This window comes from Notothenia rossii (assembly GCF_949606895.1).
Source record: "Notothenia rossii genome assembly, chromosome: 5".
Taxonomy (NCBI): Eukaryota; Metazoa; Chordata; class Actinopteri; order Perciformes; family Nototheniidae; genus Notothenia; species Notothenia rossii.
The window spans coordinates 15,931,873-15,956,917 of record NC_136903.1 but is presented as its reverse complement, the minus strand read 5'-3'; the positions used below and the strand labels follow the sequence as shown (position 1 = coordinate 15,956,917).

Genomic DNA, 25,045 nt, shown 5'->3' with positions numbered 1-25,045 from the left:
TTCTTCATCTAAATGATGTTAATAATGGAAAATGCTATCAGGAATTATGGCCTTGTGTTAATAGATAAGCAAACGTAACCATACCATTTGAAGGGATAAATGTATATTTTGCATCGAGCAGCCTATGATACATTAGTGTGGTGTATACTACTAACATGACAAAACATGCATACATAATACAATTAATAGTTGAATATTTGTGCATATCGTTTTGATTTACAATAATATATTTATGCTTTAAAATAATAAAACTACCACTCACCTGCACACATACTGCCGCACAGGAAAACATGGAGAAGAGTGTGACACACTGATCATCACATAATCTCTCTGCTTGGTTTGCTTCATGCTCTGCAGGTTTACTGGTTACCATTCTGGTGGGCTCTGCTCTGGGCCTTGTTCTCATTGTCTCTTTATTTTGCTGTCTATTTAAGAAAAAAAGGTAAGCAAAGGGCAAAAACAACAAATCAAAACCACAGCTACATTTGTTGATCTCACGCTCTGTCATAATTTCCACCATTAATACGTAGATTAAAGCTTGTGAATTGTTTGTGAAACCTAGTGTCCATTACCCTGTTTGAGGACATTTGTCTGTCTGAATCCAAGCACACAAATTTAGATTTTCCTTGATTTATTTCAGTTGGAGAGATATGTTTACAGTTTCTATAAAGTGGACAATTGCAAAGGGTATTTCAAGAGGAGAGTTAACCTTAACTGGCTCAAACATCTGGGGTTTTTCAAAATAAGAGTCAAAGACTTTAGAGAAGTTGTGTCCTCATTAGTTGAAACTTGTGCCGCCCTCATTCTCGACAGTTATGATGCATAAATTATGAGCCAACTTGGTACAAATTTGGTTTTCTATAAAAGACTAGTACCCTGGGAATACTGTCTTTGGTTTGCAGCGCTGTGTGATTTCAGATTCAGATTCAATTTTATTGTCATTACATAGTACATGTCACGAAATGTAAGTTAGGCATCTGACCAGAAGTGCAAAATATCAGTGCAGGGGTCTACATAATAAGAATAATTATAAATAGAATAATTATAAATAGGCTATAAAGAGATGAATATGTACAGTATAAACGGCATTGACAGTCAAATATATAAACGGGTGGGTGGTGGGTATGGGCTTGGGTTTATCAGGGGGCAGAGTTCAGCAGGGTAACAGCCCTGGGGAAGAAGCTGACCCTGAACCTGCTGGTCTTGGACTGGAGGCTCCTGAGGCGCCTCCCAGAGGGTAGGAGGACAAACAGATAGTTTGCAGGATGAGAGGTGTCTTTAAAGATGTTGTGCGCTCTCTGCAAACACCGTATCCCCTGGATGTCCTCGATTGCAGGGAGTGGGTAACCGATGTTGCGTTGGGCGATTTTTGTCACCCTCTGCAATGCCTTCCTATTGAGCATTGTGCAGTTCCCATACCAGGCTGTGATACAGCTGGTCAGGATGCTCTCAATGGTGCAGCGATAAAAGTTCACCAGAATCTGAGGAGAGAGGTGACCTTTCTTTAGTCTCCTCAGGAAGAAGAGACACTGGTGAGCCTTCTTTACTATAAGCTGGTGGTATTGTTGGACCATGAGAGGTCATCGGATATGTGGACCCCCAGGAACTTGAAGCTAGACACACGCTCCACCGCCGTTCCATTTAGGTGGATGGGAGTGTGTGTGTTGCCTTTCGATTTACTGAAGTCCACAATGAGTTCTTTTGTTTTTGTTGTGTTGAGGGCCAGGTTATTGTCGGCACACCACTCAGTCAGATGCTGAACCTCCTCCCTGTAGGCCGTCTCATCGTTGTTGTGGATGAGGCCGATCACCCTTGTGTCGTCTGCATACTTGATGAAGGTGTTTGAACCATGTACAGGGGTACAGTCATGGAAGAGAGATTATCCAATCTCCCATGCTGGGGTCTGTTGGTTAGAAAGTCTAAAATCCAATTACAAAGGGGGGCGTCGATGCCCAGGTCATTAAGTTTTGTGATTAGCTTGGTGGGGATGACGGTGTTGAAGGCTGAACTGAAGTCGATGAACAGCAATCTTGCATAGGAGTTGTTTTTTTCCAGATGTGAGAGGACGGTGTGAAGTGTTATGGAAACAGCATCTTCCGTGCTCCTATTAGTCCGGTATGCAAATTGATGGGGGTCCAGTGTCGGTGATAGGGGGGATTTAAGCTGTGCTAGGACCAACTCCTCTAAGCACTTCATGAGAATGGGTGTAAGTGCAACGGGACGGAAGTCATTCAGGCCTGCTGCATCAGAGTGTTTGGGCACTGGCACTATGGCAGTGGTTTTAAAGCACATGGGGACAACAGTTTGGGCCAGGGACAGGTTGAAAATGTCCGTCATGACCTCAGTCAGTTGCCCAGCACAGGCCCTAAGAACGCGGCCTGGGATGCCATCGGGTCCAGCAGCCTTGCTTGCATTAATCCTGCTCATTGTGGTGAAGGTATTTCCAAGAGAGTGTAAGGGGCTGGTGGTCTGCAGGGGGAACAACCTTAGTGGCTGTCTCCTGGTTGTCCCTGTCGAAGCGAGCATAGAAATGATTCAGCTTGTTGAGGAAGGAGACGTCGTTTGACGGGAGAGAGGGGGTGGTGGGTTTGTAGTCAGTGATGGCCTCAATGCCCTGCCACCCCTTAAGGGTCGGAGTTATTGAAGTGCTCCTCAATCCTCAGTTTGTAGCAGTGCTTGGCCTTCCTACTGCCCTTCTTTAGGTGAGCCCTGGATGAACTGTAAGCCCGTTCGTCACCTGATCTGAAGGCGATGTTTTGCGCTTTCAGTAGTTGGCAAACTTCTTTATTCATTCACAGCTTCTGCTTTGGGTATGTTGTTATCTGCTTCAGAATGGTGACACTGTTGATGGTGGTGCTGATGTAGCCCAGTACGGAGGAGGCAAAGTGGTCAATGTCTGTATGGGAATCCAAGGTGGTCTGGGTGGCCAACACACTCCAGGCTGTGTGTTGAAACTTGTCCTGTAGCATAGAGTCTGCCTCCTCAGGTCATACCTTGACAGTCCACTGTGGGTTTCACACGTTTGATGAGTGGTTTGTATGTGGGGTAAAGGAACAGTGAGAGGTGGTCAGACTGACCCAGGTGGGGGAGGGGGATGGCACTGTATGCATTGGCCATGTTGGTGTAAACATGATCCGATGTGTTGTTGCCTCTCGTGGGGCAGGAGACATGTTGTCGGAATTTGGGGAGTACAGTCTTCAAACTGGAGTGATTGAAATCACCCGCAACAATGAAAGCTGCCTCAGGGTGTGCAGTTTGTTGTTGGCTAATGGCTGTGTGCAGTTCTTTCATTGCAATTTTAGCATTAGCATCCAGGGGTACATATATGGCTATTACTAGGATTTTTGTGAACTCTCTGGGTTGATAGAAGGGTCTGCATTTAATAAAAAGATATCCCAGATGAGCTGAGCAGTGACTGCCGACAATAGCAGAGTCTGCACCATGCTTTGTTTACATACATGCACAGCCCCCCTCCCCTGGTCTTACCGGAGTCGTCAGCTGATCTGTCTGTCAAGAGACAACTGAAGCTGTTCATAGCAAACATGAGATGGATGACGTTGTTGCTTTTTGACAGGAAGAGAAAAGATTATCTTTTTCAGTTTGAGTATGTGGCGATCTGAATCCACAGAGGAACCTTTGGTGTTACTGTTGTGTAACCATTGACTTACTGCTACATTCAGGAGGAAAAAATATGGAGAGGATGAAAATATAAATATATGTTAAACTTCAGTGGCATAACTACTGAATCGAAAATAGAATCAAAGAATGTTTTAAAAAAAAGTAAAAACCTTTTAATATATTGTTTTCATAATCTTCAGAATAAAACCTGACAGGCAGGGTTTAAAGTTGTTGTGATTGTGGTGGTGAAATGACCAAATGTCATACAAAACTGTTTAAATGCATCTTTAGGCTGAAGTATAAAGACATACATTGTAAGTACTTCTGCTTTCATAAAATGTATCTGAATATGTATTAGAGATCAAATATGAAAATTAGAGGCACTCCAGAGGTTGAAGCTGTCTCCCCATCAGTGGATATAACTAGCTTCCCCGCCTTCATTTATTTATGCTAATTATGCTAAATCCACATTTGGAGGTGTAAGTCGGGTTTCTGGCACGCTGTCAGCATTAAACTCTGTCAAATGTTCCTCTTATCTTACAATGTTCCTTCTCTGACTCTTACTTCCGGCTTCCAGAGTTATTACCGTATGATTTCTTACACAAACACCAACATCAAGCAAATCTCTGTTTATACACGGTTAACCTCCTACTCATATATCTTGGAACTAAATAACAAACATAATCTTGACGGCAAAAAAAAACTTTGTCAGTAATGGAATGAATATACAGCTTAAGGGAGAATACTTTATTTCAGAATGCAAATTGCATGTATCTAAAGGTACAATTACATTCTGATTGCATTATGGTTCTTTATCCCTTAGAGCTGGTGCTGAACAGGACAAAAGCAAAGGTGTTGGATACAACGGCAGCGAGAAAGACTAGTACGGCTCAAGAGTATAGCCCATTGTTCTGGATCTTTCTTCAAATGAGACCATTGTTCTTCCTCATCCTGTATCTGTGAAATTGTCCCATGCATTGTGGAAGCATGAATAGTTTTGGTAGATCACATGATTTAGTTTGCATGCAGGGTTTTTGGGAAGCACTTCTTTTTTTATCAAGCCACAGTCTGGACTCCCTTTGCTGTGTTGTGGCAGGCGGAACATGGTCAGCCTTCATGCTGGGTGTTTTATGCTGTATGACTACTTCCTTAGAGCAAGAGGAACAGCTGTCCCCTCTAATCCCTCCTTGTATTTATCTGACATGATGTGGTGAGTATCTGAAGGAGAGCTTCTAGGCAAATACAGTTAGGCAGCGGCTGAACTGGTGAGAAACTCAGGTCAAGTCAGAATGTGGCACCCGTTCCCTCTGGCTGTCCTGCACGGTGGAAAGCCCGACCACGAGCCAAACAATAGGGGGACTGACCCGACAGACATCCCTGATGGTAGGGTTGCCTGAGAGGGATGGGCTGCACCACATTATTCCAACAACCCTGCACTTAGAGCTGCTACATGGATTTTATAATAAAAGGGCGCTTGGCTCAGTACAAACACAGAAACATACAGCTCCTTCCTGGTAAATTATGCTGAGAAAAAAAAGGCTTTTGTGTTTTCAGGCTATACGTGGGCTGACCCCTGACCTCTGTCCGCCTGTCGGATCACAAGACTACTGTAACTCTCAGTTAGACCACAGCATGTACAGTTAACCACGGGACCACTTGTCATCGTCACAGGGTTTCCCCCAGCCATTAACATCTCTTCTGCCTTTATTATATTCATACATTTCATTTTAGATGTTACAGTTTATGCTCAGTATTTGCATGCCTATAGTGTAGAAGGAAAGACTTACTGTAAGAGAAGACTGCAATTACTTTACACTGATCGAATAAGCTATCTCTTAAAATGAGGAAATTACTTTGGAAAACAGAAGCACAGGGTGACTGTTGCTCTATAATAAAATGTAACAACAGCGCAAACGATCTTCCATGACATTTATCAGTCCTCCAGCAGAAGGTCATGTTGCCTGATCATTGCTGCTTGTAGCCTCATCACATAGTTGATATACTGTTGCCATATCTTAAAACAATGTGCCAATCCATATGTGAAACTAGTTTTTTTGTACATGTATTTGTGCCATACTGTTCTTCAGCTGCTAGCATACCTTTTGTGTATTCAATTTAAAGAATTGCAGAATAAAATCAATATTTATTAACTAAAATGTCATCTTCGTTGCATTTTTTTTTGATTTAATAAGAAGAAGCAGTACGACGGTGTAAAAATACTCTGTTACAATAAATAGTCCTGCATCCAAAACCTTAAATAAACTAGCATCTCATTTATGATGGATTCATTCATTTGTTTAAAACATGATGTTGTCATTTAAATTACTTTGTAACTTAAGTCATAATTCTTTTTGTATGTATTTAAAAAAAAAATCTAAATCTGCAAAGAAATGTGAGTGATCAAATTAATGGATTAATCTGATCAATAAATTGATTAATTTGATCACTCACATTTCTTTGCAGATTTAGATTTAGAAAAATAAGTTACAAAATAAAAAGTATATGACTCCAATATGTAGTTGAGTAATGTTAGGGTAAAATGACATAGAAATGAATACTCCAGTAAAAGTAGCCTACGTCATTATTTTTCTTACAGATACAGTACTTAAGTAGATGTTGTAATACCATTAAATTACTGTCTATGGGAAATATTTTGACCCTCTCCCAAAAAAGGAAAAAAATACGTCTAATGTTACCTGGTAAAAGGCAAAAGGATGCCAATTGGCCACACTTTGCACACTTCACCTACCCTTATGAGCATGGATGTATAAAGAGAACGTGACCCTTACAGTGAAAGAGAACATGTTATCTAGTGGCCAGCCCTTTAACAGCACTGCCATCTAGTGGCTGTTTGTATGAACCGCAATAACAATACGTTTCACTTCCGGGTCTTCTGCAGATTTCGGACTTCAGTGCATTTTCCGTGATTCACCTTTATCTGTCTGCAAGCCTGCAGGTGTTTTCTGTGTTTCGTGATGTATCACCTGCCTGTGCTGAAGAACAGGCGAACTCTCCTGGAGAGGGCAGAGAAGTTTATCTCTGACATTTATTTCACAGACTGCAACCTGAGAGGACGGTAAGTCTCTTTCATACAGCTGCACTCACTTTGAACTGTAGTACTCCACTGCAGGCTTTATGGCGCTTTCTGTGACAGAATTTTTTTATGTCTTATTTATTCATGTCTTACACGAAAATGCACATTATTAGCATTGCTTAAGGTGTCTCTTTGTAGATCAGTACCAGTTTCACCGATCTGAAAAATAGTGAAAATAAAAACTAAACTAAAATATCTTCAGGGAGTTTTTCTTTATGATACATATTTTAACTTAACATTGACATATTCATATAATTAACTTTTTGATTAGTGGCTTTACAAATAAGTGACTTTTCTAATGATTATTCTCTGCAGACTCTATGGAGACTCTTGCCCACTGCAGTCCATTGACTCCTTCTTGTCCTCTAAACGGATCACATTCACGGAGGCCTCCAATCAGACCTTTGCACCATATAAAGTGGGTGATTCCTTTGGACCAACGTAAGTAATATTTCAGCTTTTTTTTTATCACTCTCAGAGAGTTTTGTTGCCTCCTATCTTGGCAGTAACCCATGCTTGATGCTTGTTGCTTGTTGAAGGTGGTGGACCTGCTGGTTTAAAGTGACCCTGAACATCCCTGAGTCCTGGAGAGGGAAAGAGGTGCATCTTCGGTGGGAAAGTGATGGAGAAGCGATGGTTTGGAGAGATGAACAGCCAGTGCAGGTAATGTAGCAGCAGCCTGAATTAAAGTAACACAATTCACTTCTAAACACATGACAAGATTTCACTTTGACATCTTTTATTTTTGTAGGGCCTGAGTAAAGAGGGTGAAAAGACTAGTTATATCCTGTCTGACTGTCTGAAGGATGAGGAGCCAAACAGGTCAGTTCCTAAAACACAAGTTCATTGCTGCTTTTGTAATCAATTGCTCACTGAATGTCTATATTTTTCTCCTGCTTTCCAGTCTCACCCTTTATGTAGAGATGGCCTGTAATGGGCTTTTTGGAGCTGGTCAAGGATCCATGATTGCAGCCCCGGATCCAAACAGGACATTTTCTGTACAAAAGGCGGAGCTGGTGGTATTTAACCGTGATGTACAGGAGATGTTGACTGATTTTGAGATGCTGATTGACATCGTAAAGGTGAAGTCACACAAATCAGTACATGTTGGTATGCTACTTTAGTTAAAACGTATTGACGGTAAACTTTTCTCTTCCTTCACAGGAACTTGGAGAGGGAGAGCAGAGGGGCTTCCAGGCGCTCTTCACTGTGAATGAGATGGTGAACCTGTGCGACCCGTCGGACCCCAGCTCCTTCTCTAGAGCTCACAGCCTGGCTCACACCTTCTTCAGCCAGAGAAACGGAGACAGCCAGCATGTTGCTCATGCGATGGGTCACTGCCACATAGACTCAGGTCTCAAATGAATGTCTGCAATTCAGTTTTAGTTTAATTCACTAAATAGTCATTAGATATTAACCGATTTCAATCATAATTTAGAAAAGGGTTGACTGTATAATTTTTGGGTACCGAAATTATCTATATCTGTACTTTCAAAGGATACTCTTCCCTAGAAGTAGAAATCTATTAGGTAATTGCATTTCAAATCTTTCAATATTTTTGTCAAATTAGTTAATATTTCTGCATTTTCAGCTTGGCTGTGGCCCTATGAAGAGACCATTCGCAAATGTGGCCGAAGCTGGGTGACAGTGATCCGTTTAATGGAGAAGAACCCAGAGTTTGTATTCACTTGCTCCCAGGTAATTCATCACTGACAAAGTTTTGTCAAGGCCATGAAGAATTTACAAATCTTAGCAGCCTCTACAGTTTGGAATTTTGCTTGCTTTTTGTCCAGGCCCAGCAGTTCCAGTGGGTAAAGAGCTGGTACCCAGGACTCTTCTCTGAGATTCAGCATTACGTTAAGAAAGGCCGGTTCATTCCAGTAGGAGGAACATGGGTGGAAATGGTAAAGCAATCACATTTCTTGTATCTTAAGGGTTTAACTGTATTATTTGGGCTGCTATGCTATTTTATGAACATCTCAAGTTAAGATGTATTAATTCCACATTTTCCTGTCAGGATGGCAATCTGCCTTCAGGCGAGTCCATGGTCAGACAGTTCCTGGAAGGCCAGCGCTTCTTTGACCGTGAGTTTGGGATCCATTGCAACGAGGTATGGATTCATAAAAAGATGTCTTCATACTGTAACCTGAGTTGACCTATGTTTGCTTGTCCTGACATTTGCATGATACAACACTATTTTCTCTGTTTTCTTTAGTTTTGGCTTCCAGATACGTTTGGCTACTCTGCCCAACTTCCTCAGATAATGCAGGGCTCTGGCATTTCCAATTTCCTAACACAGAAGCTTAGCTGGAACCTGGTCAACACCTTTCCTGTAAGTAAAGTAGGTGCTGGGCACCAATTTAAAAACAAAGAAAATTGTTTAGTTTAGATTTTCAGTTTTGATTTCTCTTTCTCTAAGCACAACACATTTTTCTGGGAAGGTCTGGACGGCTCAAAGGTTTTAACACATTTCCCGCCAGGGAATTCCTATGAAATGAAAGGGAAAGTTGAAGAAGTGAGTTTTTTTGTTTTTTTATAGTTCACATAACATGGTGATGTTGAGTCTGAGAGAAGAATATTTAGAATCCTTACAAAGTTTACACATGGGTTTTTATCTGCCCACAGCTGGTAAAAACTGTGAAGAACAACAAAGACAAGGGCAGAGCGAACCACAGTGCTGTGTTGTTTGGGTTTGGAGATGGAGGCGGTGGACCGACACAGCTGATGCTGGACAGACTGCAGCGGGTCCAGGACACAGATGGACTTCCGAAGTCAGTTCCTGTCACACACTTTGAACCCAGCACTCGTCAGTTATAAAAACCAGGCCCAAACTGAAGCGGAAATAATTCCCGCGAGTACATTTGTCATGAGTTTTATATGACTTGTAATGCACTATGGGACTGCTGTAATGGGGAGTGCCAGCACGTAGACAGTGGACTCCACCCAGCTTGTTACTGTAGATTTAAAAGGATATGAGTGATTTCAACTGATGTCATCATGGTGTGGTTTTATTATACTAGTCAATGCTATCATGCTTTAGTCAGTATGAGTAACAATGGAGTAACCAAAGATGTCGTTGGTCACTTCCATGTCCAATTCTTGTGTTTCTCAGGGTCCAGATGTCCAGTCCTGACAAGCTTTTCTCTCAGCTGCAGGCTGACTCCGCCCTGCTTTGTACTTGGACCGGAGAGCTCTTCCTTGAGCTGCACAACGGCACATACACTACGCAGGCCAAGGTAGAATACAACCATATTCAGATTCTTCATTTATAGAGGAAATTACACTGAGAAAAAGGAAATAATCCAAGTAGACAATAGTCTAGAAACACATAGCAATAACAGTATGGGAAATAGTATATATTATTGACATGCATGATATACTTGGACCAATTATAACAGTATACTTATAGTCTTGATTGCTAAATCTACATATACATTAATAAATATAGAAGTATAACAAAAACAAAACACACCATAAAATATGCAAAACATTAAAGGAAAAGGGTATTACTTTACCACAAATACAAAGGAAATCAAGGTTCAAGGCTTTTGTTGGTCATGTGTATATAGCTACAGTGTAGTTATGACGATGAAAATCTTAGGTCACAGGCTCCTCCAACAGTGCAACACAATAAAACAATGTGTGAAGTATGAACAAATATTAAAGATAAAGTTACTTTTTTTATGTTTTGTTTATCTCCAGATTAAACAGGGGAACCGTCAGTGTGAGACGCTGCTTCATGATATTGAGATAGCCAGCTGCTTGGCGCTTTGTCAGGACAAGACTTTTATATATCCTGTGGAAAAACTGCAGGAGCTCTGGAGGTCCGGATGCACCTTTTTAAAGTTAGATGATGAATAAACAAATTGTCTCTGTTGTTCCAGTATGAAAACAATTTTTCCCTTTCAGGCTTCTTCTGCTAAACCAATTCCATGATGTGATTCCCGGCAGCTGTATAGAGATGGTTGTGGATGATGCTCTCAGATATTATGAAGGTTAGTTTTCAATAGCTGTCCATCAAAACCACACCAATATACATATTTTCTTTTTCAAAATAAATGAAAAAGAACACTCATTTTGTCTTTAGATATCCGCACTGATGGTGCTGCCCTGCTGCACGATGCCTGTGGAGCCCTCGGTTCAAAAGGAGACTCCCCTGGTGTGTTCAACTCTCTGCCATGGGAGCGCCATGAAGTCATCCAGATGCACGAAGGACCTGGTACACCCGATCTGGGTATGTTACATATTTACAGAATTCATGTTGTTGCTTTCCACACTACAACTGCATGTGATGTGGTGTCTGTTGTATTGCAGCTCTGGTGAGAGTTCCCAGCATTGGTGTGTCTCCTGTTGGAGACACAAAGCCTGTGGCTCCAGTGACTATCACTGGTCAAGTATGTGCTATATATAGAGAGCATTTCATTCATTTAGCTTTGTTGTAATTGTAATTGGCTAACCAAGATGTTGTGTAACATTAAAGGCTGACGGAACATTGCTCATGGAGAATGGGATTTTACGAACTGTCGTAAACAAAGATGGCACTTTGGCGTCTCTGTATTTGATCAACGCCAACAGGTACTGTAGGAGCACATATTTTCAACTACTACCTTTACACTGAATTCATTTTTATTATGTACTGTATTAACATGACTCACACTTTGGTTGTTTTCAGAGAAGCCATCTCTGACAGCTGTCATGGCAACCAGTTTGTCATGTTTGATGATGTCCCTCTGTACTGGGATGCTTGGGACGTAATGGACTACCATCTGCAGACAAGGTGTCGTTTATTACTCTTACATCCATCTTTTGCCCCCTTGATACACACCATAGTATTTGCTGGTTTTTTTTAGATGTAAAGCCTGACTGCAGGATTGACCCTACAGGAAGCCGGTTGTGGAGGTGGTGCAGCCTCCTCATCAGGTGTACTCAGACGGGCTCAGAGGAAGTGTCCGCTTCACCCTCAGGATCAGTGATAAGAGCATCATCACACAGGAGATTATCATGGATGCCATGTGTCCTTACATCAAATTCAACACTAAGGTACTTCATATAATTTATGATATCTGGAGAGATCGCAAGAATCACTGATCGCAAGAAAATCCCAATATTGCCTCCTATTTCAGGTGACGTGGGCAGAGTCACACAAGTTTCTTAAGGTGGAGTTCCCTGTGCGGGTACGCAGCCCCAACGCTACATATGAGATCCAGTTTGGCCATCTGCAGAGACCCACACACAGGAACACTTCATGGGACTGGGCCAGATTTGAGGTACACCTCTGGGGAATCAACTACACAAGTAGCTAATGTACAGCTTAATGTACTTTAAGTGTCCTGTAGATGCAGTCACAACAACAATGGTTTATGTGTATTTTTTTGTTGTTTTTCATCATGGCTTCTCTCTCTCTTAGGTTTGGGGTCACAAATGGGCCGATTTGTCGGAGCACAACTTTGGGGTTGCACTGCTGAACGACTGCAAATACGGCTATTCAGTGCACAAGAACACTATGACGCTGTCCCTGTAAGGTTTCCCATTGTTTTCATACAAATATTCTACAAACGGTACAATTTAGTTTCTCCAATTGTCAATCATTCTTGCAGCTAACAGTAAATGTCTTTGTTTTAGACTGAGAGCACCTAAGGCACCCGATGTCAACGCTGACATGGGGACTCATCAGTTCACCTACGCCATCATGCCTCACACAGGTAAGATTGAGTTCTCAATAAATCTTAAAGGGACAGGGGCAACAGCAACATGTGTCTTAGAGTAATCAATATCATAGTATATAATATACAAGTATATGCTTTATTTGATATATTTGTCCTACTTTACTTTGACATGAGACATCCTATGCCCTTTGAAACCTTGCAGTTGCTGGTTTACCACTGCCCTGTCTAACAGAGAAATACAAATTAATAAAGCAAACACTTAAACTGATACTAAAGTTTAAGTGGCTTGAAAATGATTTAACTGCTGCCCCCGCCTGCAGCACTACATCGATTCACTTCTAAGCCATAACCCCTGATTGCTCCATAAACTGGGGGCAAACCGACTGCTGTCTACTGTAGGCAATTCACTTCCATTAAAAGAACCCCACAAACTCCACTGCAATCTTTATGAACAATCCCTTTCAAACCCTGACTTTGAAACTGGTGTGATAATATGTTCTGTTATATAGGATCCTTCCAAGATGCCTCTGTCATCCAGGCTGCGTACAACCTCAACTTCCCTTTGAGGCCAATCCGGTGCCCTGCTGACACCGTGCCCTGGAGTGCCTTTTCCATCAGCACTGCTGCAGTGATCCTTGAGACCATTAAACAGGTAGCCAATTAAATGCTAAGCTTGACATAGTGTGCCTTAATCCAATCAGCCCACTAATGGCTATTTACTCCATTTACCATAACAGGCTGAGGACAGGAAGGGAGCACTCGTAGTTCGACTTTATGAGTCACATGGGAGCAGCGTCACTGCAACTCTGAGAACCACCTTTCCGATCAGGGAAGCCTGGCAGTGAGTAACTCTATTTGTATCATGTTTACTTCTGTCTGGCATCTTTTATTGTCTTCTAAGAACAACATTTTTTCCCCCGTTCAGTTGCGATCTTCTGGAGAAACCAGACCCCACCCGTCCGGCACACATCACGTCAGGGGGAATCACTCTGGATTTCAGCCCCTTTCAAATTGTGTCCCTTCTCCTCGTCTTTTAAAAAAGACACACCATTCCTTTTTTTGTACCAACCTCAGGGGAGTCACAAGTACCAAATCCTAAAAGTTAGAAACTAGTCTCAAATGTGTCATATGGTGATGCCGTTTAAAAGGAGACTTTACATGGACTGCCTCTTTGTGAGCTACTTGTGGATGAGAATGTGAAAAAAAAATGATTTGATAACTATGCATTAAAACAATAAACAGTTGCAGAACTTTTACAGTATCCTGTGCTTTATTCAAAACTGTTCCATAGTATAAAAACATACACACAATACAGTGGTGCCTCCCTTTTCTCCTCATTTGCTGCTCTGTCTGGTAACTCTCCCACTCCGCTTCTCTGGACCTGCAACAAGGACAACTATGACATTAAAATGTTTCGTTTTTTTCGAACAATCCCCCAGTAGTTAAAAACATTCGTTCTATTTTGAGAGAATATAATGAGCACACCTGCAGCTGGCTCTGCACTGCTGGTCTTCCTCCCACGAGCAGCTGGTCTCTTTTTTTTTTGAGGTGATACCATTTCTTCAGACTTCTCGATTTCCTTCTTTGCTGTTTTGGTTTCCTGTTTGACCACCTTCTTCTTTGGTGTGCTTTTTGAGCCTCCTTTGGCCCCCTAATTAAATCAAATATATTAAGAGTGACATCTGTAGAGCTCATTACTCATCAACAAAAAAAGCACATACCTTTTTCTTATCCGTGTAATCATGGTCCTCTGTTTTCTTTGCTCTCTTTTTTGCCTTGGGTGACTTTAAGTCTGTTAAATGAGAAAAGACAAATCTGTTCAAGCATCAGCCATCAGATACAGATTTTGTGCGGAAGTTGTCAGTTTAATGTATTCGAAGTACCTTTAGGTGCCATGGGGCCTGGATCTCCCTGAAGAACAGAAGATATTACTATCAGTAACATATAAAAGAATGAGCCAGATATTAAAATATTGGATTATTTCTATGAACTCACGTTGAACCACATAGTTCTGCCATTGTGGTCCCGTAATGATTTCATCCCATCCACATAGTAACACTGCAGCCATGCCTTAAACTCAGAGTAGTCCTCCTTCTTGGGGTCGTAGCCCTTTCCACCTATGACAAAAACACCATCAAATCGACTTGAATTACCTCGGAATTATTTTATGAACGTTTTTTACTCAATAGGAAACTAACCTTGGTTCACCACCTCCAGAGGAACGGTATGACACAGTCTGAGCAGGTCTCCCGTCTCCTCTTTCACCGTCTTAACCCTGTCTGAGGCCTGGTGCACAGAAGAAAGAAAGGCACTGTTGAATAATGTAATGCTGTGATTGTCAAGTGTCTGATCTAAAAAAAGGTATCCGTCTGGGATACGTCACCTTTTCGTCCTTGACCTCAGTTTTCAAAGGCTTCTCGTTTTCACATAAATCCTCTGACTCAAGGCCTTCCAGTACGGACCTCGCGGGCACAAAGGGTGGGATGTTTAACCTAAAAAAAAGAAACTACTTTAGAACCAATCTTTTGTAAAACAGAGAGGCTCCTTTGTTTTCAAAGGGAGGCTGAATGTATGCTACGCCTGCAGGATGAGGAACCCAAAACAGAACAAAGATACTCTTTTTATATCTGGAGACAGACCTTGAGACTCATGAGAGCAGGCTTTGTGTTTCGGTCAACAACACAAAGCAGACAATTCGTGTTATTCTTTAAACTACAGTAGCAGCTCACAGGAAAACTAAATGTTATATATCCACAAGGTAATTTATAGTATTTCTAGTCCGACCTTGATTTTTGAACTGAGGAAGCAATGAAAACAAAGAAAAGATACTCCCATCTTGATAAACATCTATGTCTGTCATCATCACCTGGCGTTCCTCCCTGAGAACTACTTGTATTGTGGGACTTGTATTGAATGTGGGATGCAATTATAAGTTGGTTGGCACAAAAATGTGTATGCAACTATTTTGGTAAGTAATTTGAGGATTTTCTGCCATAGAAGACTTCACTAATTTAAGACATTTTACTGACAAAACAGTTTATTATATCATCAGATTATTCCATTGTTAAAATCATGGTTAATTTCAGGCCCATATTCAAAGCGGGTTCTCATGTCATTGTGGATACCCATGTCACTTAATAGGTTTGTTATTGGTGCATCCCTAAATAATAACTACACAATATCTAATTTGATCAGTTCTGTGGTTTGTTTATGTGCATCACCTGAAAAGGATTTCAGCCCTCAGGTAGTTCCCGATACCGTTGAAGTACTTTTGATTGAGCAGAACTTCACAGATGGGCCTGTCAAAGGCTCGGTCAGACAGGTGCGTCACAATGTTCTTCCTGCAAAATCAAACACTGGTCAGTGTGGGAGTGAGTTTTTGGTCTACCAGATTACTTAAGTGAAAGTCATCAATAATTACTAACCTGAAGCTTTCGTACTCGAACATGATGCAGGGCCCTCTGTCAGGCTGCCAAGTCCCGTTGGCCTGCCAGCTGCCAAACCTGCGTGTATCCACAAAGCTCAGCACTCTGCAGGGTGTCTCTTTAGAATAAAAACGCAGATGGGAATGTTTGGGCAGCTCATCCTCTGAGGTGAAGCGGAAATAGCCTGACATCCCAAAGCGGAAGACTACGTCCATGGCCTGGTCTGCCTTAGATCTCTGTTTTGAATCATCACTTTTCATAGGCGTCAGCGTGAGCTTCACTTCCTTCCCTCTGGAAGAGGCAGTGATGCGATAGGCCTCACAGGTGAAGGGCACATCAGGACTTTTGCTGACTTCAGATTTTCTGACCGGGCCAGTGAACACCACTCCAGCACACATTTTGTTTACGTAAAGGCTGCCAAGGTGGAGCTCAGGTCCCTCAGGCATTTTGAAGCTGTGCTGTAGAGAATGAAATGGTAGAGCAAAGTTAAACATAAGCGCTGTAGCTGCTTTTAATGCACACTGAGGATGTGTGTGTGTGTGTGGGTTTTAGAAAACCTGGGAAAACTTACATTCTGGACAAAAACTGCTTTTAAGAAGATAAATTACAGTTTTTTTTTAACATTTCACTACTTTTAGGTCAACAACATAATAGAACTACAGAATATGTGAAGGCAGTTTCCAAAAAGCATTTCAATATATTGTTAGGGACACTGTGCTTTTCAAAGATAGGTTGGGACTGTGCTGGATGACCACAGTAAAATCCTGGCCTGTGCAACACACACACACACACACACACACACACACACACACACACACACACACACACACACACACACACACACACACACACACACACACACACACACACACACACACACACACACACACACACACACACACACACACACACACACACACACACAAAATAGCAGTGAAATACACACCCGGCCATTGACTTTAACATGACTCACAATCAATAAGACTACACAACTTGACAACTCAATGCCTTCAACCCTGCCACAGAATAAACAATATGACAAATCATTGATGGCCTCAGAGTATTTTTGCAAAAGTCAGACCAATAAAAAGTAGGCGTTATCATTGAGTTTCGAGCATTGGGTGCTGCGAGGGGCATCACGGGGCAAAAACAACTTACTTAACTAGGAAGCAGACCACTCCACGGACAAACGAGTCACTTCAACTTAAACCTCAGTTACATCCCATAACACACGGAATGTGTCGGGTTACTTCAGTTTACGAAGGGATGCAAGATGTGCAAGTATGGCACAAGCAGGGCTTTCACAACATGCTTGTTACCAAACGTGTTGTGGTTCTTGGTTTTATAACATAATCGCGTTCTATTCAAGATTCAGAAAATGTCGCGAGATCTCCATGCCTATAATCTCGTTATTTATAATTAGATATATATGCGGTGTTTTACATGTGTTTCTCAACCTAGTTTTTCTCATGTTTAGTACTAATTCACGGAAAACTATGAAGAATTTAGCTTTTCTAGCAAACTCACAATAGTATACAGTTAATTATCACAACAGAAGCAAACAGTCCCGTCCCATTGCATGTTGGGATATGTATGCGTTGTGGAAGAAAAAACAAATCTCTGTAGTTCACGTTTTATTTGTTATTTATGGGGTATCAGAAAGTACAACACAACATATTAACATAATTTAAATCAAAATGTGTGAATCAATATACAATATTTTACAAAAATGGTCCATTCAGTATTCTTGTTCAGTCTGTAAACATGTGTACCAATATTTCCTGATGTGTTAGAAAAATACCGCACAACTGATAAGAGTTAAGACTAGCCATGTGCTCTCTTCCAATGACTCAATAACAGTCAATGAAAAAAAAAAAAAAAAAAGCCTTTGAGATGACTTATATCATATAAAAAGAATTATACTGTACAACATGTAAATATGGCACTTTTGGCAGACTATCAGCATAATTTGTGTCCGGCTTTTGATCAGACATCGAAGTCCGATTTCTCCGTCCCGTCTTCATTGTAGTGCATTCATCCTAACCTGTGCTTGTTTGAGTTCTGCAGGAACAGAGGGGAAAATAACCATCAACACATTATCATGGCTAATAAAACAGTTTGACGTGAAAGACCGTAGACAGAATAACTGAAAATGAACCAAAAGCAAACCTGACCTGCAAGCAAGACTCTGAACTTGTCTGCGGAAACAGAAACAGCAGTAGTCTCTGTTGAGCCTGACTCCGCTCCTTGTGACTGCAGTTTAAGCTGAATCAGAGGTTCATTCACTTCCCTCAGTTCACTGGAGCTCAGAGTATAGTCGATACGCCATGAAACGGACTCCAGTCTGCCCACTGAAATTCATTGCAGGGCAGAATTGATGGTCAGTCAAAAAAACTCCCAGAGTCAACTCTCCTCATCAGTTATTTTTGTCTTCCTCTTCGAAAAGGACAAGATAGACAGAAATACTTACATCTTAGACTGGTCTCTCTTAGTTTGCCTTGCAGCGCAGAGTGCTTGTCTTCATATGATTTGCAGAGCCCCGTCGTGTGCTCTAGAATTGTGTGAGTTATTAAAAGTAAATTCAAGATTTATTCAAAGTGCGTAATCACAGAAAAGTGTTTAAACACATTGAGCAGAAGAACTGTCCGGTAAATTAACACAGAAGTATCCAACCAGTAACAGAAAAAAAGTAATTGCCAAAAAGTACTTGAAAGGAAGTTTATGTGTATCAAATAAAGGGGAAATCTTCAATACATTTTAAAAAGAGAATCGAAAGTTGGCGTTAAACAGCTGTCATTGTAACTGTAATCAATGCACCTAAGTCACAATGTTCAACATCATCCTCCCCAATAATCAGCCCTTTCTAAAGTGCACATTATGCACAGACAGGGTCACCTTTGAGGCGAGCTGAGTGCAGTGTTTTATTATATTTAGTAACACAATAGCTGTTTATGCTATGCCTTCGTTTTTAACAACAATACAGTAGGCTGTGATTTGGGATCTGGATATTTCTAGAAATGTGCAAATCCTACAATTATACACCTCTGTTTTCAGAGACCCTTTGCTGTTTAGTAGACCCCGGGTTTCTGCCGCACAAGCTCTTTTAATGCCGACCCTGCTTTTTTCCCTGAGATATTAAAAGTACTCAAATATATTGGTCCAATAGTGTTTTTAGTTCCCTACTCTTTGTACACATTGAAGTTTAGAAAAAGGTCTGTGAATTTGGCAACTGCAGATAAAGACATAATCCTATTATTTGATATCAAACATGAAGGACCCCAGTGAACTTACCTTTAGGCAGACCAAGCTGCTGCAGCTCACTGGACAGAGACTCACTGTCGACATCATGCTTGGCTGCACTGGAGAAAATGAAGCTTAGCACTGCCACAGTAGCTTTGACGTCTCCACTCTCTACAAGATGGATTGACATCATGAATTTATGTTTTACAACAAAAATATGATGCACATATGGCATTCTTCTAGGCTTGTGTGTAAAGTATGAGATTAAAATACATTTTCAGCAGTAGTAGTGTATGCTTAGGTAGACCTATTTAATCAAGTACTCTTCTGAAAAAGTATTCTGCAGTACTGATAATTTGCTTTAAATATTATTGCCATTTTAAACTCACACGTCACAACATATAAAAGGCAAATAATCTGCATTTATTTTATAGCTATAGTTAATAATTACTCTGCCTATTAAGATATTACTCACAAAACACATGATGAGCTTACAATACATGATTCCTTGTTGTAAATGTAACCAAGTATTTCCTTTTTCTTTTTAACACATTACAAAATCTACTGATACAACTACATTTTTATTTAGCAGTATTTTTAATGCAGGCTCATTATTTTTAAATGATGTGGTTTAATCTGTAGTGTTGCCACTTTAACTTTTGAAAAAGATCTGCAGTATGAGGGAGACTTACCAAACTTTGCATCTGCAGTGAGCTTTGTAACCTTGTCATACTAAGACAAAAGAGAAGACGATCAGTTTGAGTGAATTCTGAATATATAGAGAAGTAAAAGATTATGTGTAAATATATTCAAACTCTTACATCAATGCCCTCCCCGAGCAAATCCTTCAGCACTTGAGCACACAGGAGTTTCATTTTGACACTAGACTGTGACATTATTGAGAAGACACAGGTATTAGTTTAAAAATAAAACGCACCATTGAGTTACAATTAAATAACCTAAAATTATTACTCACAAGTTTAGCTAATGTGCTGATTTCGGCAAGAACCCAGTCGGGGCAGTCCAAGTCTCCACAGAAACGGAACCGCTACAAAAGACAAAACAACAGATACATGTTTTTACTGTACAGTAACGACAGTAACAACCAATGTAACGATAGCATTAACTTGCTTTAACTACCCATCATTACAGCTACTAACTAGCCTAGCCTGCTAGCTCCCATAAAGCAGGAGGGCATATCGATCGTGTTAAAGTAAATATAAACAAACAACATTTATAAACATGCAACTATAATTTCCTATAAATAAATCGGCTTCTTATTAATAAAACTACAGTCAAAAAACAAGATAATTTGACGGGTTACCATGGTTGTGTTAGTCAGCTGATGTTGAAGATAGAAGAACGGAACCGGAAGTACATTCTATTTCCTCACACCGATTGGACGAGGGAAAAGTAGGCGTTCCTTCAGGCACATGATGATTGTGGTCCTGATGTGGGATCAATGCATTACATTCAGAACAGCAAGAATCCTAAACATCAGTTTTCAATTATTATATTATTTTCGAGTATTTTAAGTCCTGGTTCTGAAGATAATTATATGTCTTTGTTATTGCACCATAACAAAACTGCCAACAGGAGAGAAGTAACTTACTTTGATACAAACCCTGTCAGACACTTCATTAGGTAATATTGGTAATCCTGATGGCGATACTTTGCATTGTTTTATCACCTTGATAATAAATAAAATAATTGCTTATATATTTGTGGCTATATGCGTTGTTTCAGAAGTCCTATAACCATACACAGTATTACTTGTGTTTTGGGTTGAAATATGAAGCTTTAAAACTATTTATTAAACTCATATTTTGTTTGCTTGTTATCTCTCTCTGTCTCGTCTCTGTTCTCTTTATCTACAGGGCTTGAGGCAGGGGGCGTGATTTTCCTGGCTTCAGATGAGGCACACTTGTTGTTTCCACTGACATCATCAACCTGTTCCATAGCCCGGTCCAGAGTGCCTTTCTGCAGCTTTAAGGTTCAAGGTTAGTTTATTTGTATAGCACATTTTAAGACACAGAGGCAATTCAAAGTGCTTCACATAGGCATGTAACACATAATAATTAAAAACAAAACAAACATACAAACAAAAACAAAAACAAAAAAAGACAATTCATAAAAGCGATAAAATACTTGCTGCAGCTAAAAGTGCAATGATAAGGCAAAGTTAAAGGATCTCAGGATAGGCTGCATTAAAAAGAAAGGTTTTTGAAAGAACCCATGGTTGGGGGGGTTTAAGCTTTTTGTCTCCCTGCATTCACTGCCAGCTTTTTTTGTCTAATTCCATTTTTCATTAGAGACTTATCCTTACCTGCGCAAGTCTCTGCTTTGTGCTCCAGAAAAAATGAGCAGGCTACACATTTCTTCTGTCTGCAGGTCTGTCGGGCTACAGCTGATAAGACTTAAGACTGGCCATGTATTCTTAGTCAGGGTCAGGGAGATAGAAAGTCTCCAGGCAAACATCAGACACAGCAATGATAAGGCTGTCTTTGGATAAAAGCGTCAGCTAAAAGACATGCAATGAAATGTCTTGCTTAAAATGTGTTGACTGGGATTTGAATGGCCAACAAAATGATTAATTTGTTAAACATACAGGTTCATTGTTTGCCCTGTTTGGGATGATAATGTGAGAGAAGGACTGTGCTCAAGAAATAATGGGGGCATACAACGTGACTGCATCTCATTGTCGGATTGTATTGTTCATTATTTGTTCTGCTTGGCAAAGCTTCAGTAAACCTTCAATATGCGTAATACATCAAGTCAGTCTCCTGCAGCTTCATTGCCTTTCAGTACTCTGCTCATCAAGGTTTTCCTTAGAGATTTCAGTTATGTGTGTGCTTTTGTTTCTTCAAGAAAACTGCAACACCTGACAATTTAACAAACAGTTAAAAAGTGAAATAATAGGAATATCTTGGAAAAGCATGGAGGATACATGTGAAATAGTAATCTCAATTTATGAGGGTGAACCCCCTTAAAGACCAGTGTGTGGCTCATTTTTCAAATGCAGTTTCGAAAATAACAAAAAAAAGAGAAGCACAGGCAAAAGCTCAAATAGATTTATAATTAATTTTGCAAAATGCAAAGTGACGCTTGAGCATATATGGACAGGAATGAAAACAATTTACCATCAAGCAACTTTGCTGGGAAGCTGAAAATGAAAGGCATGTATGCAAATCTGTGCTGCTATATTTTGGGGAAAAGAAGGAAGAAGAGAAGGAAGGATATATTAGTCATTGTGGAAATGTTTTCAGATCAGATGACTCAGTAGATCCTGTAAACAGAGTCTGGGCGACACATTAGCGGTATTCATAAACAATAATATACTAATACAATAGTTTACATCATGCTAATGCATTTTTTTTATGGGCTTTGTGTGGGATAGAACAGACAGCAACAACATAATAAAAAAGATTGCAAATACCTTGTCTCCTCTTAATGTCAGAAGCAATCAGACATGTCTCATTTGAATGAGTCTCATCAGGAGGTTTTGTCTCTTTGCTTTGGTACTTAAAAATGTAGATGTGCATTGAAATGGAAAAATGTTTTATGATTTCCATTTGTATTTTGTTACATCCTCAACATTATCTCCTCATGTTTCTACTGCAATAGGTCATTTCAAAGTAATGCACTTATATTTAAAACATTCATCACTTACAGTCAGAGGTGGGAAGTAACTAAGTGCATTTACTCAAGTACTGTACTTAAGTACAATTTTGAGATACTTGTATGTTACTTGAGTATTTCCATTTTACGCAACGTTGTACTTCTACTTCACTACAATTATTAAGTACCATTAGTTACTTTACACATTTGGATTATAACATGAAATATAATCAACATAAGACTTTAGTTACACCTGGAGTTAATTCACAAACTACCCTAAAGCATATGAAGTCATTTAAACTAGCTGCACCTTAACCAGCTTTGATAACACTTTAATGCATCAATAATTAAAATCAAAACATATCATATATTATTCTGAAATAGATCAATTTGCATAATGAGTACTTTTACTTTTGGTACTTTGAGTATGTTTTGGTGCTAACTTGAGTAATATTTTGATTGGAGGACTTGTAACAGAGTTTTCCTACGCTCTGGCACTTATATTTTTACTCAATTACAAGATCTGAATACTCCTCCCACCTCTGCCTAATATCTTCTGCTCATACTGCTCCACATACAATACTTTACGTAATATTATCTAATGTATCTTCACGTTTGCGGTTGTAAAACTATAGGTTACTTACGTAACCCCAGTTCTCAGAGTAACATGAAGTGAGATGTCTCACTCAACGCGTATGCAAACAGAAGCATCAATCTCATTACGCCAATCCTGATTGGCTGGTGATCTTGACGTCTAAGTCAGGGAATCCACCCCCTATAAGTAGCTTGCGCTACGACGCAGCGTCATTCAAAAATAAGCACCTCTTCTCGCTTCGCCTTAGCAAGAAGGGCCGTCTGGTGAGACATCTCACTTCATGTTACTCTGAGAACTGGAGTTACGTAAGTAACTAATAGTTCTCATTCATAACACTCCGTTCGATGTCTCACTATGGGATATTGAAACTCCCGTATTGCCATACATGCTTATCTCGAAAATCACCAAAACAACCAGAACTTAACAGGTAGAACCCTGTCTCAACACGGGGCCCAGCACTGCACGGGCCACACTTGGAGCAGAGACATCTAGCCTGTAAAAGCGGACAAAAGTGAGCGGTGAGGAACAGCTCGCTGCTGCACAAATGTCTTGGATGGAAACACCCTTGAACAAAGCCCAGGATGTACCCAGTCCACGAGTAGAATGAGCACGCAGGCCCGTTGGTGCCTGCAAACCCTGACTCGTATAAGCCAGAGCAATCGCTTCCACAATCCAGTGGGAGAGCCGTTGCCTGGTAACGGGCTTGCCCTTATGAGGGTTAGCCCAGGATACAAAGAGTTGGTCATTGCATCGAAACTCTTTTGACCTGTCCATATAGGTGCGTAAAGCACGGACTAGGCACAGCAAACTCGGCCGCTGTTCCTCAGAGGAACATAGTGGCGGAAGAAATGCCTCAATGTCAATGGGGGTACATGAGCCAACCACCTTAGGTAAAAAGGCAGGGTTGGGCTTCAGCAACACTCTCGTTTGCCCCGGGGCAAACTGAGTGAATGAAGGATGTACAGAGAGCGCATGAATGTCCCTGACTCGCTTGGCAGATGCCAGAGCCAGTAACAGCACTGTCTTCAGTGACAGGTGTTTCATGGCAGCTTCTTCCAGGGGTTCAAATGGAGGTCGAGTGAGCCCATCCAAAACCACTGCCAAGTCCCATAAGGGCACCAGTGACCTGGAAACAGGGAGGAGCCTGCGAGCCCCTTTCATAAAACGGCAGACCAAAGGATGTTGGCTAGCCATTTTTCCCTCAAAGCCCACATGGTATGCAGCAATAGCTGCCAGGTAGACTTTGATCGTAGAGAAAGCTCTGTGTTTATCAATCAGGTCCTGTAGAAATGATAGAATCACCCTGACAGGACATTGAAAAGAGATGTGTCCCTTTTGAAGGCACCATTCCTCAAACACTCTCCACTTACAGTCATAGAGGGACCTGGTGGAGGAAGCTCTTGCACTCTGAATAGTGTTTATCACCTTCTGAGGGAGTCCCACTGTATTCAGGTTATACCACTCACGGGCCAGGCCCATAGTGCCAAGCGCTCTGGGTGTGGGTGAAAAATCGTCCCCCCCGCCTGAGACAGTATGTCCCTGCGTAGCGGGAGCTGCCACGGCTGCCCGCACAGCAGCTGATATATCTCCGCCAGCCAGTACATTACAGGCCAGTGTGGAGCTATTAGGATCAGTGTGTGGCGTTGTTCTCTCACTCTGGCCAGAGTTGGGGGTATCAGAGCCAGGGGTCGGAACGCGTACAGAAGGACTGGGGGCCAAATGTGTGCGAGCGCGTCCACGCCTAACGGTGCGTTTAAATCGAGAATTGAAAAGAACAGCTGACATTGAG

The 25,045-nt window shown here is 41.0% G+C and overlaps 4 protein-coding genes across 4 annotated transcripts in view; 2 read left to right on the top strand and 2 right to left on the bottom strand.

Annotated features, from left to right (window-relative positions):
* The window catches only part of ca12 (carbonic anhydrase XII), a 48,082-nt gene extending 42,375 nt beyond the window's left edge, over positions 1–5,707 (top strand). Inside the window, exon 10 of the mRNA XM_079685156.1 lies at positions 4,442–5,707. Coding sequence (XP_079541282.1) covers positions 4,442–4,581 — 140 coding nt within the window. The 3' untranslated portion in view covers positions 4,582–5,707. The remainder of the gene's footprint in view (positions 1–4,441) is intronic.
* Positions 5,708–6,485: 778 nt separating this feature from the next.
* man2c1 (mannosidase, alpha, class 2C, member 1) lies at positions 6,486–13,632 on the top strand. The gene is made up of 26 exons (XM_079684683.1): positions 6,486–6,694; positions 7,028–7,153; positions 7,252–7,375; positions 7,464–7,534; positions 7,617–7,794; positions 7,877–8,066; positions 8,304–8,410; positions 8,506–8,616; positions 8,730–8,822; positions 8,928–9,044; positions 9,132–9,227; positions 9,338–9,483; positions 9,825–9,948; positions 10,415–10,536; positions 10,622–10,707; positions 10,800–10,946; positions 11,027–11,106; positions 11,193–11,287; positions 11,385–11,489; positions 11,596–11,752; positions 11,836–11,979; positions 12,120–12,229; positions 12,335–12,414; positions 12,888–13,030; positions 13,116–13,219; positions 13,304–13,632. The coding sequence occupies exons 1-26, from the start codon at positions 6,594–6,596 to the stop codon at positions 13,413–13,415; spliced, it is 3,069 nt and encodes a 1,022-aa protein (XP_079540809.1). The 5' UTR covers positions 6,486–6,593; the 3' UTR covers positions 13,416–13,632.
* Positions 13,609–17,296, bottom strand: neil1 (nei-like DNA glycosylase 1). Its single transcript, XM_079684684.1, has 10 exons — positions 16,962–17,296; positions 15,804–16,261; positions 15,600–15,719; positions 14,762–14,870; positions 14,577–14,664; positions 14,374–14,495; positions 14,262–14,289; positions 14,100–14,170; positions 13,864–14,029; positions 13,609–13,759 (listed from the first exon to the last, which is right to left on the bottom strand). Exons 2-10 carry the CDS (start codon positions 16,247–16,249, stop codon positions 13,713–13,715), a joined length of 1,197 nt encoding a protein of 398 aa, XP_079540810.1. The 5' UTR covers positions 16,250–16,261; positions 16,962–17,296; the 3' UTR covers positions 13,609–13,712.
* A 128-nt stretch (positions 17,297–17,424) lies between these two features.
* Positions 17,425–21,342, bottom strand: commd4 (COMM domain containing 4). Its single transcript, XM_079684685.1, has 8 exons — positions 20,368–21,342; positions 20,020–20,091; positions 19,865–19,930; positions 19,736–19,775; positions 19,095–19,214; positions 18,274–18,354; positions 17,978–18,154; positions 17,425–17,864 (listed from the first exon to the last, which is right to left on the bottom strand). Exons 1-8 carry the CDS (start codon positions 20,368–20,370, stop codon positions 17,824–17,826), a joined length of 600 nt encoding a protein of 199 aa, XP_079540811.1. The 5' UTR covers positions 20,371–21,342; the 3' UTR covers positions 17,425–17,823.
* Positions 21,343–25,045: the final 3,703 nt, after the last annotated feature.